The sequence below is a fragment of the Ictidomys tridecemlineatus genome, chromosome 11 (assembly GCF_052094955.1).
Source record: "Ictidomys tridecemlineatus isolate mIctTri1 chromosome 11, mIctTri1.hap1, whole genome shotgun sequence".
Lineage (NCBI taxonomy): Eukaryota > Metazoa > Chordata > Mammalia > Rodentia > Sciuridae > Ictidomys > Ictidomys tridecemlineatus.
In genome coordinates, this window is record NC_135487.1 from 102,869,273 (window position 1) to 102,883,718 (window position 14,446).

General features: G+C 46.5%; 1 protein-coding gene across 2 annotated transcripts; it reads left to right on the forward strand.

Annotated features, from left to right (window-relative positions):
- Positions 1-2,102: 2,102 nt before the first annotated feature.
- Gstm4 (glutathione S-transferase mu 4) lies at positions 2,103-14,100 on the forward strand. 2 transcript variants are annotated; one of them, XM_078026957.1, is made up of 8 exons: positions 2,103-2,263; positions 2,505-2,580; positions 3,023-3,087; positions 3,382-3,463; positions 3,563-3,663; positions 4,648-4,743; positions 4,823-4,933; positions 13,707-14,100. In XM_078026957.1, the coding sequence occupies exons 1-8, from the start codon at positions 2,228-2,230 to the stop codon at positions 13,794-13,796; spliced, it is 657 nt and encodes a 218-aa protein (XP_077883083.1). In that variant the 5' UTR covers positions 2,103-2,227; the 3' UTR covers positions 13,797-14,100. The 2 variants fall into 2 exon arrangements, with proteins under 2 accessions (XP_077883083.1, XP_005338152.2); XM_005338095.5 differs by lacking the exon at positions 13,707-14,100 and adding an exon at positions 6,473-7,701.
- Positions 14,101-14,446: the final 346 nt, after the last annotated feature.

Below are 14,446 nucleotides of genomic sequence, written 5' to 3' on the forward strand. Positions count from 1 at the left end.
TGCCCACATTGCTGGGGTGGGGGTGCTCTCAGCCTCTCCTGATTCCAAGTGTTGCCTGTTCATAATTCATTCTGTGCTAAAACTCTACTAAGTTTAATATATCTAACATTTTTCTTTTAACACCAGCATGGTCTGCACTCAGCCTCTTTCCTCAGTTTATAAAAACACCAAGACATGTCTCATATTTTCAAAACATCCTCCCTGTAGTTCTTGTGTGACTTCCAGTCTCAAAAAGCCGAACTACAGGCAACTTGAGGGACTATCTTATCCATGGGGCCTATCTGTTGTAGGAACTCAACAACTGTGTGTGTGTGTGTGTGTGTGTGTGTGTGTGTGTGTGTGTGTATATATATATATATATATATATATATATATATGTATGTGTATGTGGTGGTGAGTACTGAAAGGTGCAAGGAGTGCTCTACCTCTGAGTTACATCCACAGCCTTTTAAAAATTTCATTTTGAGTCAGTGTCTCACTAAATTGCTGAGGGTGATCTTGAACTTGTGATCTTTCTGCCTCAGCCTCACAAGCAACTGAGATTATAGGCATGTGGTTGACGTTGTTTTTTAAAAAAAGGAGTGACCAAATAAATGAATACTAATGTAGCAATGTCTATTGTTTCATAGTTATTCTAATTAATGTTGGCTTTAAAAATCATTTTCTCAGTTGAATCTGGAAATTTTGTCTTTCCAAGGTCAAGATGTATAAAACTTTTGAAATGATACACTTAATATATGATAAGAACTATAAGTATAGTCACACTGTCACTTAATCACATTTTGGTCAAAGACCCCATGTATGAAGGTGATTCCATAGGACTATAATGGAATTTAAAAATTTTTATTGATTAGTGATGCTGTAGCTCTCTTAACATCATGGCACAATGCATTACTCAATAACAGTCCCTCCAGTTGACTGTAGTTTGGCTATTGAAGACTGGAAGTCAGGTAAGAACGACAGGAGCAGGTGTTTTGAAAATACAGGACATTCTTTAGTGTTTTTATAAACCAAGAAGGAGAGAAGTTGAGCGTAGGTCATGCTGATGTTAAAATAAAAATGTTAAGCAAATTAGATTTAGCAGGTATAACCAACCTATTGTGTTGTCAACTATATGAAAGACTAGCACATACATACCCATGGTGATAGCCTTGGCCTGTAGTCTCAGCTATTCCCCAGGCTAAGGCAGGTGAAATGCTTGAGTCTATCAGTTTAAGACCAGCTTGGTCAACATAGTGAGAATGTCTCAAAACAACCCCCCCCCACCTCAAAAAAAAGAGCACATACAATGTACACAGTACATAATACTTAATAATCATATTAAATGTTACTGGTTTATGAATTTACTATAGTCAGTGTAGATTATATTCTTCCAGCTTACATAAAAAATGTTAACTGTAAAACACGATCTTCTAGCAGCAGCCTCATTCATCTCATGTTCTCTCCTCTTGATTGAATCAAAAAGGCCACCTCAAGTAACTGACTTGCACTATCTAGGTCTGCACAAGTACGCTATGATGTTCACACAATAAAGACATTATCCAACTTCGTTAGGTGACACGTGGTTATTGGTAGGACTAAGCCCTAGTACTATCGTCTCACAGTGTGCAAACCTATAAAAAAATTCACTTTGAAGCTAGAGGCCGCTACTGAGGCAGGACCCAGACAGGTCTGCGAGATCCGTCTTGTCTGAATGGTGGAATGCATTTGCAATAGGGATTCATGTCTCAACAACCCAAATCAGCAAAACGTTGCAGACCAAGGCTTGTATGACTTACTGGGGGCGAAGTGCCAAATTAAAACTTTCAGGTGGGAGTAGCACTTATGGCCTGATCCTCCCACAACCTGCGGGAAACCGACAATCCAGGGGCTGAGCTTTGCGAGGAGGGCAAGGAAGGGAGAAGGGGTACTCAGCCATTCACCAAATACCGCGCTCCCAGCGCCATGCCTACTCCCCACGAACCCAGCAGAGGGTAGGGCTGGGAGCCGCTGGGCGGCGCTGGAGGCGGAATTGGATCTCATTCTTTCCGGATTTGAGCAAAGCGGCCCCTCGGGTGTGAGGGGCGGGGGGGAGGGCCGTGCGTAAGAGGGGCGGGGGGAGGGCCGTGCGTAAGAGGGGCGGGGCGGGACCGGCCACCAGGGCCCGCCCCCTCCTTGTCCGGCGCCAGCAGAAAGTTAAGGCTCAGCCCCACCGAGGCCAGTCCGGCTCCCCCACAACACCCGCACCATGCCCATGATCCTGGGTTATTGGGACATCCGCGGGGTGAGTTGGCGGGCCGGAGACGTGTGGAGCAGAAGGGGGCGGTTTCTAGGAGGCGAATCCTCTTCAGGATTTGCTGGAGTCCCCTGCCTGTCTGTCTGAGGCCCTCTCCTCACACAGTGAGCTCCAGAGTGCGCAAGCTCGTGGGAGGCGGGTGGTGTTAGGTGTGGGTGGGAGGTTCTAGAGGAGGAGGTGAAATCAGGGTCCCTCCATCTCTGACCTCTGCCACGGCCATCTCTCCCAGCTGGCTCATGCCATCCGCCTGCTCCTGGAATACACAGACTCAAGCTATGAGGAGAAGAGATACACCATGGGGGACGGTAATGTCACCCGCCTGTTTGGCCCCCTGTCCAGCTCCTGCTAATCGGTGCTCTGAGGCCCATGGCCTGGCCGCCTGTTGCCCAGCTCTGCAGAACTCCTTCTGGTGCACTTAGAGCCTGCGCCTTCCCAGAAACCTCCTTGAGGGTGCAGTTTGGTCTTACAAGGCAGGACTCGGGGAGTGGAGTGCTGGCTCCTTCCTCCTCTGTGATCTTGTTGGGTTCCCCTTAGCCCTTGTCTGAACATTTTGTAAGCCTCAATCATGTTGGATTCATAGCCCTTAAAAGCATTCATTACTCCCTGTAATCTTGGAATGTGAAGTGGAGTGTCTGAGATTCCAGATCTACCCTCTTAGGTGTCTTGCATCTGCCTCCTTGGGAGGGTGCGGGGAAGGAGTGTTAGACTCAGGGGAGGTTTGCTTTCACATCATCTTCTCCTCCACAGCTCCAGACTATGACAGAAGCCAGTGGCTGGATGAGAAATTCAAGCTGGGCCTGGACTTTCCCAATGTAGGTTCGGAGGACGCGGATAGTTTGGGAAACTGAAGGCATCCCTTCCTCATCTTTATGCTCCAGTTTAGAGTTTCGAGATCAGTGTTTCTGTTCAACTACTCTCAGTTCTGTGTGTCTACACTGTCTTTGTGTGATGGTCTGTGTCCCAGATCATTCATTTATTCTACAGTGTGTTTGTGTAGTGATTACCATGGGCCAGGCATACCAAGTACCAGATCTCCATGTCCCTAACTTAGGGAAGGGGAAGTGGGACCTTGCATCTCACCTGACCATCCCTGGTTGTCCATCCAGCTGCCCTACTTGATTGACGGGCCTCACAGGATCACCCAGAGCAACGCCATCCTGCGCTACATTGCCCGCAAGCACAACCTGTGTGAGTGGGGCTGGCTGCAGGGTGTAGGGGATGGTGGCCATGTCCCTGGCTTGGCTGGGGTGGGAGGCTGAAGGTGTGTCTCTATTGTGTGTGAGGCAGGTGGGGAGACAGAAGAGGAGAAGATTCGTGTGGACATTTTGGAGAACCAGGCTATGGACATCTCCAATGAGCTGGCTAGAGTCTGCTATAGCCCAGACTTTGTGAGTCATCTGCTGACCACCCCTACCCCCACTGGGCTAGACCCGGCAGGATTTGGATCAGGATTCTGGACTCCTAGAATCCCCTCTAGATGAGTCTTGTTTCACTTTTGAACTCCTTAGTGCTGCTTATCCTCCGGTACATTCTGTGTGCTTCTGTCAGTATCCCTCGTAACATCAGATTGTGTCAAATGAACACTTTTATTCAATCCCCACCATTACAGGGTACAGTCCAGACTCCTCAAGATGGACATTGACTTCCTAGAGCATAAAGTCAAATTTTGGAATTCTTTCCACTTTTCATCTCTGCCCTAGGCCCTCTCCCAGCTGGTTTACATCATGTGTCTTCTCATGAAATGCACATACTTAAGTCTATGAGAAAAGGAAGTACAAAAAGATGGATTGTTACAGAACTCTTGAGTTTTGACCTTCAGCCAAGTGTTTTCTGGCGCTGTCTCCTTCATACCCATATAAATAAATTTTTCTATTAGGCAACTAAGCGTCAGCCAGAGGTTCCTCTCCTTCCTTCTTATCAGCCTCAAATACTCCTTACTTTATGGGAAAAACTCAAATGTGTATTTCATTCTTTTGGAACCTTCTAGGTAGAACTTTCATCATCTCTCCTGGGCTCTTTCAGTTCATGCTTCTTTGATACCGCCTAACATCTGAGTCCAGAGCCTGGCAGGTGCTCAGGCCCTCATGGGTCAAAAACCACAGGAGGTGGTTGGTAATAATGTCTCGTTGGAGATAATGTTCTATTCTTCTTTGATGTTCTATCATTTCTAAAGGAAGAGGTCAGGTATCCTATAGGAATCAATAAATGCCAATTCATTAAATAAAAAAAAACTGGATAGTGATTTAATCCCCATTTTAGGTAAGATGGTTTCTCACTTGGGGCTAGCTGGGGCCATGAATAGCAATGCTGAGCCTCATCACTCTACCAGGGAACTTATTTCTTAGGATAATGACAACTATTTTCTGCCTCAGGAGAAACTGAAGCCAGAGTACTTGGAGCGCCTCCCAGAGGTACTGAAGCTCTTTTCACAGTTCCTGGGGAAGAAGCCATGGTTTGTTGGTGATAAGGTAAAAACAAAAGAATTGGGACTTTTCACCCTTTCCAGGGTACAAAATTTCATGCCCACTCATCCTTGGCTTTCTGCAGATCACCTTTGTGGATTTCCTTGCTTATGATATACTTGACCTGCACCGAATATTTCACCCTAAGTGTCTGGATGAATTTTCGAACCTGAAGGACTTCGTATCCCGCTTTGAGGTGATTCCTCCCACCCTCTTTCCTCTTGGCTATCAACTTTCCCTTCTCTCCTCCCACTGTGTTTTCTTAGTCATGAAGCTAATTGGAGAAGAGAGAGCATTTATTGAGCACTGGCTTTGTGCCAGGACCCGTGTTTATCACCTTGCATCTCTTGTTCAAATATGTCATTACAACATTCCTGCAAGGTACATAAAATTATCAGTCCCTCTGGACAGATAAGGAAACAGAGTGTAGAGGGTTAACCATTTGCTCAGGGTCCCAGTGCCAGTAGAGGCTGTGCTGGGCTCCATGTCAGCTTGTGGCTCCTAAGGACACCAGTCAGTGGATATATTTTGTGCTAGAGGCAGAATTTTTTGCACCAGTTGAACCCCCATCTGAGGACACACTGGACGCCAGAGCTGAAGTCGGTGCCGAATTGGGTACAGACACGGGTGTCTGTGTTAGAGGACTTTATCCTGAAGTGTTCTATGGTGTGGGACTTTCCTTTCCTCTCCCTTGACCTCTTTCTTCTTTTCAGTGTTCTAAGTGTTCCATATGCAAAATGGGGTCATACCCTTATTTTTCACTCATACATTGTGATGATTTCCTCCATGTGAGGTCTGCTGTCAGGTCCCGTAGGGCATGCCAAGATTCCCCATGCCCAGACTGAGTGGAGCAGGGAATAGCAGGTATCACACTATGAGGTGTCCGTGGTACCACTTGTGTTCTAGGAAGCACAGCCTGTACCTCACCTTAGAGCCAGTCATGGGTCACCGCAGGTTCCTTTGTTTTTCACCAAAACAACCTCTTGAGCAGATTCAGTATTTTAGCCTTTCCCCCTCCTTGTCTAGAAATGCGCTGTCTCAGCTAGTTGTTACCAGCTCTGGTTTTGGTCCAGGCTGAGTGGCTTTGGGGATTGTGTAAGGGCTGGATTAAGCCTGGGAGTGAGGAGTGTAGGAAGCTGAGGGCTGTGGCCTGAGCCCAGTGTGGGCTTGATCCTTTGGGCACAGCAGCCCTGATTTGCACTGAACCCCTTAGAAAGCGTCTGTGCAGTCCCTGTCCTCTAAAGAAGGCCCACAAGCACACTGCCTGGTCCCGTGGAGTGGGGCTAGAGAAGAGGTAGTTTGGAACACAGTGAGATTGGACTCAGGAATAGGGTGGAGAAGTTTGGACTTTCTGCTTCAGGGCAGTGATTAGAGTTGTTCTTTCTTTGTGGGTCCATTTCCAGTTACATACTATCATCCGGGTTTTGCCGAGTCACTGGGTGAATCATCTTGGACCTCTCCCAAGCTCTGTGTCATGCTCAGTCCTTCTTCTGTTGTTCAAGAAGCAAGAAGGAGCCTCCCGTGAAAAAGGAGATTGTTTGTGCAGATAGTGGGGACAGGGCCTCTGGTGGGAAGGGGAGGTGAGGAGTGCAGCCGAGAGGGCACAGAATCAGAGATACACAGCCAGGCTGCATCCAGTCTGTCCCACTTAGTAGCTGTGTGAGCATGAGGAAGTTGACTTAACCTCTCTGAACCTCAGCAGTCCTGAGTTCTGCTTTCTCTCTCCCACTTGCAGGGCTTGAAGAAGATCTCTGCCTACATGAAGTCCAGCCGCTTCCTCCCCAAACCTCTGTACACAAAGGTGGCTACATGGGGCAACAAGTAGGGCCTTGGAAGGATAGGATCAGGGAGTGAGGAGCCTGTTCTCTTCCTGCTGCCAGGGCCCCGGGAAAGGGCCAGACCCCCCTGTAGCTCTGGCACCATCTTCTCATTTTTTTCTCTCCTGTCCATCCCCCTATCATACCCACGGCCTTATTGGCCCTCCTTTCTCCCTCTAATCCTGAGATGGGAATTTGGAGATAGAGGAAAAGAAAGACTGAACGAGTCTCAAAAGAAACTCCAAAACACCCACGAGTCTTGGTGTCCTTAGCACATGTCCTTATCCCATTGTCAGTGACCCATGCCCTTGCCCGCAAATAGTTACATGAGGGCAGTATACAATTGGTAGAAAAACTGGCGTGAAATTGTGTTAACCTGTCCTGGCTCTACCTGCCGTCCAGCCCCTAGGTGCTGTCCTGCTCTAAATTATAGCACCCGACACCAGGGAGTTGCTGTCTGTCCTTCTGGAGATAGAATCCCATGATCCCTTTTGAGGGCCAGTCCCCAATGACCTGAGTACCTCTTAGTAGGCCCTGTCTCCTAAGCTTCCACTACCTCCTGATAGTGCCACCCTGATGACCAAGCCATGAACACATGAGCCTTTGAGGGACATTCAGGATCCAAACTAAAGCAGAGGCATTTAGGGAAGACTCAGGTAAGAGATACTGTGGCTTATCAAGAAAGTTCTCTTACCTAAGAGCTGTATTTCTAGAAACTTATATCCAAAAATGGTCAAGACTTCAATAGATGTTTCTCAAAAATGAACATTCGAATGGCCAAGAAACATAAGAAAACATGGTAAACACCATTCCATAGCAGAGTAGTTAAAAATACCATATACATCCAGGTGTATACTCAGATGGCTGACATTCTGTGGACGGACAGTAGTTTTTGAATTTATGGATTAGCTGTAACTCTCATACATTGCTGGTGGGACAACCACCTTGTAATGGTGGCAACGACATCTAAACCTAAACATGCAAGTACCTAGGACCCAGGATCCCTCCCAACAAGACCGAATGTTTTTGGTCTCCCAAAAGACAATGTTAAGACATGTGCAACAAGATTTGAAAGCAGCTTGATTTTAAATAGCCCACAACGGACCTCAACTGAAGAATGGACAAATAAAACCATTTTATTAATATAGTTCTACTATTCTTGTTATGACATGGTACGCTACGTTAAAAATAAATGCGCTAAGGCTGTGCATGACAACATGGATGAGCCTCACAGACATGATCCTGAGTCAAAGGATCCAGACTCAAAAGTACCAGTGGTATCATCATTCTATATAAAAATGGAGAACAAGGAAAATGACTGCATGGTGATAGGTGTCTGGTAGATGCTGACCTTGATGGGGTGGAAGCTTCCTATTGAAGGGAACTTGTAGAGTACTGGAATGTTCCATATCTCAAAATGGGTGGTGGTTACATAAAGTAGACACATGTCAGAATCTATAGAGGTATACACTGGTGATCTGTGCATCTCAGTTGTACTTCAGTGAACAGTACACATATCCAACATACATTATTTGTGTTTGTGTTCACCATCTTCTCCCTTGTGGAGGGAAGAAATCAATGGCAGGAGGCCATGTGGTTTTCTCCTTGTTCACTGGTATAATACCCAGAACAGCTTCGGAACATAGCAGGTGTTCATTCTATCTTTAGTGGCGCCACTTCAAATTCTCCTTTGATTGACGCTCATTTCTTTGGATAGGTGAGATTAGTGTGGACGTGCACTCTCAATATAGTTTGTCTAGTTATTCTCATGCTCTTGGAGGCCACCATGCCTTGTGACCTTTCCTGATCGGTCGAGGCTCTGCCGGTCACTTCCTGTGATCTGGCCACATCAAAGTGGCCGTAGATGGTGGCCCGATCTTTCTGTGGACCCTTAAGGTCAAAGGATCCATCACAAGACCCCCCCAAAGAAAAAGGTATCTCTGTCTCTTGGGTGGTTATTTCATGCAGCCCAGTTCCCCTGGAGTGACCCTGAGTGTTTTTGTCACCAGGAATGCAACATCATGCCATTAGATCTGTGCATTTAACCAACTTTAAAACTTGTTTTCTAGTATGATGATCATCTTTAAACTACTTGCCCCGATGTTTGGTTATTTTATCTGGGTAGGTCACCAAGCAGATACTATAAGGTAATGGGGAAAATGTTGTAATGATTATTATTAATAGACTATTTGATGATCTCTAGATAGAATATTTTAGTTTTTGGTGGCACTGTAAGTCATATGGACCTCTTTCTACATTATGTAGGCATGTGGGGGCCAACACTGCCATCTCATGATACTTTCATAGCTTTGTAATGCTTTGTAGTTCTCCACTTTACTCTTTGTAAATTATTCGTTGTGCATGTGTCCACAGAGGAATCACTGTCCATGAATCTCCCTGCATAAATTTCTCTGTTTACTCATTCTGTGTTGATTAGTCAATTCCTGTGGAAGGTTGAAAGATGAGCCTGCTGCAGTCAAAATCTTTGTTTCCTGTAGGGATAAGTAATCAACTGTGGTTCTGTTCTAGGTCCTGTCACATAATGTGATGGCCAATTTCACGTATCAACTTGACTAGGCTGAGAGATGCCCACATAGGTGATAAGACATTATTTCTGGGTGCACCTGCCATGGTGTTTTCAGAAAAGATTAGCATCTGGATTAGTAAAGAGGATAATCCTTACCAAAGTGGGCAGGCATTATCCAAAGGAAGGGTGATTTTTTTTTCTGTTTGACTGGGACATCCTTCTTACCTGGGATTTCTAGGCTCCTGGTTCTATACCATACAATTTCTCTGGGACTTAAGCTGTAGCCCCTCCACCTACCCAGACCTTCAGACTTGACAGAATTACACTACTGATTTCCTTGCTTGTCTAGATTGCAGAGATCATGGGCTTTTCCTTCTCCATAAATATGTGAGGCAATTTCTGTCTCAAAAAATGTTTGTCTATGTACATATACTACACACACACACACACACACACACTCACACATATTCTCTGTATACCTGTATATTCTGTTTCTGTGGAGAACCCTATTATATATAGCAAATAAATGAACTCAAATGATGGCTCTAGTGAACGAATCCGTTTATTAAATGAAATCCAATACAAAAATATTAGGACAGATCCATTTACCTGAGTGTTTTTTCAATTTGGAATGAACTGGATGCAGGTGTGGAGGTAAGCTATCTTCCCTCCTGGTCAATGTCCCTGTTCATCATGGGTATTTTAAGGGCCTCCACAGGGAAAACCATCTGTTTGCCTGTGTGTTTTGCCCAGGTCATGCACTGGAGCGTGTCTGGGGAGGCTTTTAAAGCTGTGTGAAGAGTGGGAGACAGTGCTGCTGTGGGGATGCCCATCACTGTTGGCCGTGGTGGTCTGTCGGCGCTCATGTACTCATCGTGTGGCCTCCCCTAGGGGATATGAAGTGCAGGAAGGGTCCTAGTCAAGTCTTTGTAAGTTGGAAGTGACCTGTAGACGTTTTCTGCACATCCTTCTCAGACATGGTGTACACCTCTTTAAAAAAAGCTCAGTTCTTCCTGTCTGGCCCTGGGATAGCAGCTTGAAGAATGACCATGCTAGAGCTGGGTTCAGGCTGCCTGGCTCTGGGACAGGGTGCTGGGTGATCACAGACACCCCCCCTCTCTACCCTGAACCCTGGAAGTGCAGGCTGCACAGGCTCCCTAGCTGCTAGCCCCAGTTCTCTGCCCCACCCTCTTTGTCTCTTTCCCATGTGCAGCCTGACACCACAGGGCCGTCCCCTGGGTCAGAGTGTTTCTAGTTCCTCCCAGCAGGCCGCACCCTGTAGCTGGTGTCCTGGGAGGGCTGCTCGGGCCTCCTTCCTGCTCGCCAGCATTACTAGGACAGTGGTCCAGTTGTGGCTTTTTTTTTTTTTTTTTTTTTTAGGTTGTTGATGGATCTTTATTTTATTTATTTACTTATATGTGGTGCTGAGCATTGAACCCCGTGCCTCACACATGCTAGGCAAGTGAGCTACAACCACTGAGCTACAACCACTGCCTCAGTTGTGGCTTTTGATCTACTCATGGTCTGTAGTCCAGGGTTTCTCAACCGGGGCACAACAGCCACTGGAAACCACATTAATTCTTTGTTCTGGGTATCGTGCTGTGCATTGGGTGGGGGTGGGGGTGGGGGAAGGGGGTGTGTGTTTAGCAGCACACCTGATCTTGAGAGGCTAGTAGCACTTCTCAGTTGTGGCAATTTGAGAAGTCTGTGAGCATTGCCAAATCCCCTGAGGGGATAATCACCTCCTGTTACAGAGCAGTGATGTGGATGGAGAATGCCTTTTTTAATAAAGAAAAATAATTAAAAAATTTCGAATTCCACTTATGCAGTCAATCTGGGATGTTTTTGACTTTACTTGTATTTTAATTAGTAATATATGTTGGTGTGTCCTGGGTCAGGTGGTAAATGTATTTCCTTAAAAATTTTTTATTTGATATAGTCTCAGACTTTGCGAAGATTTGAAAAAAAAAAAGCACAAAGAACCCTATGTACCCCAACTGTTCACTGTGTCCCCTCTCCTTCCCCACCCTTTTCTCTCTGACCCTCCCCAGAATGCTGGGCAGGAGCACAGGGTGCTCTTGACCACACCACGGTCTTTCTCTAAGATGCCAGCACCTGTTAGTAGACCCAGACCTATAAAAGACAGGGCTTTGCAACCATCCCCACTGCACTGTCTCCCCAGGGGACATTTCTCATGCCATACAGGGGTGGAATTTATGACAATTCATGTCACACCTTCCTTTCTGGAAAGCTTTGAAAATTCTTGGTACAAATCCCTAAGGCCAAGGGTGCCTTTATTTTGCTTTTTCATTATTACTTCCTATTACTCCATCACATCTTTATTTCTTCAACACATTTTTGTTGTGTTTGACCTACTTGGTTGCAGTAGTCACATGTAGGCAAGAAAAAATGACCCCCTATTTTAGGAATCATTTATACTGATTTATAAGTCTTATTTCTTAGTTCTGATTTGTGTAAATTTTTGAATTCCTTTTCGTTTTTATGTTTGGACTAATGCTCAGTCAATGAAGGTGATGAGTTTAGAGAAGCAACCGTCAGCTTAACCACTATGTTGGTAGATGTTCCAGTAGATCCTTCTTTGTTTTTCAAGTTGCATGGTTTATTATTTCTTTTATGCTCTGATTTGCTTTGTTGAATTCTATACTGATTTGCAGTACATTGTTACAGTTTCTCATTAAACTTAAACACATTTTTTTTACTGAATCATCAGGAGCAAGGCTAGGATGGGAATGCAGGGACCTGGACAGCTGAGGTCTGGCCCTGGCCTAGCTGTGTCCTGTGTGGAGTCCTCTAGGGTCCCCTATGGATCCGTTCCTATCTCCCTTTGAAAACAGGAAAAGTGTCTGCTCCTTGGAAAACATAATCTTCCACCCAAGCTCATACCCCAGCCATGACCAATGCATTTGTGTCTGCTCAGTGTGAGAGTCTGCAGACTGGTAGTACTGGTGGCACCTCAGTGTCCCCATTTCTAGTTCTTGGATTTTCTTGAACAAACAGGGCCAAAATACAAATTGGCTAATGGGTATATCCTTAGTCAGGTGACCACAGTTCTGGGTCCCTCAAATTCCCTAAAGGAAAATCCTTTAAAGGAAGAGCACATGTTCTGTCACCCCTGTCCTTGTATGGTTCCCACCAAATGATACTCTTCCTATTGACTTGAAACTGGGGAAGCATCGGCACCCCAGGGTGGAGGCTGGTGCTGGGTGAGTACATGTGGGGACCCTTGGGGACTTTATTATGGCTCTTTGGATGGTTGGGATCTTGTTTTCAGCCATCATCCTCTCTCCTCTTGAGTATCTCAAGCGTTCTGTGTGTGAGCTGAGGTCTTACACTGATTTTCACGCTTATTCAGTGTCTCCTCCACATGAGCTTGGTGTCAGGCCCAGTGGACATGTATGGAGGCCCCATCCTGGGACCGAGTGCAGCAGAGATTGGCAGGCACCTGACTAAGAGTTGCCAGTGGTGCCACTTGGGTGCTGAGGATCACAGCCTGCACATCACTTCAGAGAAACTCAGGGGTTTCCCCAGGTTCAATTTGACACCAATAAAACCTTCTTTGGTGCTGATCTGGGAATTTGAGACATTAGTATAGCAGGTTTCTCAGCCAGTGAGCTCTCGTTTTCCCACTCTTCATGTAGTAAAGCACTGTCTCAGCTACTTCCTCAACAATTCTGGTTTTCTGGTCTCTGCTGAGAGGCCTTGGGAATTGTCCAGGATGTGGCAGGACTATGGGAAGGAAGTGCTGGAAGGGTGGGGACCAGAGGTCTTGTGAGCCTGGCTTGTTGGCTAGAGCACCCTGCATCTTCCTGAACATGATCCACAGTCACTCTCCTGGAAGGAAGGCACAAGATATAAACAGGGAAGAGATGGCCTGGGTCATGGAAGTATTGGAGATGAGCTAGTTTGGGGCTTAGTAGGCTTGGGATCAGGTACCTGGTAGAAACATTTGGACTTTCTAGTCTCAGAAGATAGATTAGATCTTTGCCCAGCAATTCTTTGTGGCTCTTCCCTGTGTCTCAGTTCATCCAGAATTTTCTTGTGACTAACTCAGTGTGGTCTTCAGTCTTTTCCAACAGACAGTGCACTGTTCTCTGCCCCTTTGTCCTGGTAGAATTTTTCTCTGTATGAAATTCAGGTATGGGCAGTTTTTAGTGCCTAAAGGACAATGTTTGTGCATCGGGGCACAGGAAGGGAGTGGAACAGAGAGCACAGAACTGGAAAGGCAAGAGCCAGGCTCTCTCCAGCCCCTCCCACTTTCTAGCTGTGTGAGCATGAGGAAGTTCCCTAAACCCTCTCCCTGCACCTCAGGTTCCCTCCTGATAGATGGTGATACATGATCAGTCTTGCTGGGTTGTTGAGTGGGTTTTCTAAGCTGCATTGCAATTTCTACTGCATATAATGCATTTTGCACAGGGTGCATACTCTCTTCAGTCACTGCAAACTGAAGAATGTCCCTGAAGGGTGTCCTTCCAGACCCCAGAAACTGTGGTGACTGTGCACTGCTCAGCACTGGAGCTCTCCTGGCAGGGCTGCTCCTGCACTGGGGCTGCTCCAGCCCAGTGGGGCAGCAGCCCTGAGCTCCTGCTTCCTCTTGCCACTCACAGGGCCTGAAGAAGATCTCTGCCTACATGAAGTCCAACCGCTTCCTCCCAACACCTCTGTATTCCAAGATGGCCACATGGGGCAACAAGTAAGAGGCTGTAACACCCAGACTGAGAGGAAGGAGCCGTCCTTGGCCCTGCTGGCCCCGGGTTCCTCACACAGCTGGCTCTCTGCACCCAGGCACCAGTCTTCTCAGTCCTTGCTCCTCTTTCCACTCCCTCCTCCTCTGCAAGGCCTCCTTGGCTCCCTCCTCCTTTGGAACCTCTGCCTGCTTCTTTTCTCAGTCTTCTTCAGCAATGTCCCTTCCCTCTTGCTTCTCTGTGTAATTCAACCATGAATCCTTGGCTCTGATTTGCAGAGCTGACTGCACCCCTGCTCCTGAGAACTGTCTGAAAATCCAGTATTCCCTTGTGTGCAGCTCAGACCCCAGAGCGGCAGCTGATCCCCATAAAGGCTGAAACACACCTGCTGGCGTTACCTTGTTCTAAGTTTTCCTCCCTGGACTTGCCAAGTGTCACTACCACTCCTATAAAGGAACACCTGTGGAGGAATACCTGCGAGGAGGTGCACAAAAGAACAGACACAGACACAGAAAGTGCAAGCAGACAGACAGGAGGAGCAGAGAGGAGTGAAGTGAATGGGGAAGAAGAAGTTCAGAAGTAAAGTGTCCGCTCCTCCCTACCTGGAAGTTTATTACCATGTTGATATTCTAATTCGTATTACTTTACCCTAAGTCCTAGCT

Coding starts and splice junctions, on each gene's coding strand:
- Gstm4 (XM_078026957.1), top strand. CDS start 2,228: ATGCCCATGATCCTGGGTTATTGGGACATCCGCGGG. Junction 2,264..2,504: donor GTTATTGGGACATCCGCGGG/GTGAGTTGGCGG, acceptor CATCTCTCCCAG/CTGGCTCATGCCATCCGCCT. Junction 2,581..3,022: donor GAGATACACCATGGGGGACG/GTAATGTCACCC, acceptor TCTCCTCCACAG/CTCCAGACTATGACAGAAGC.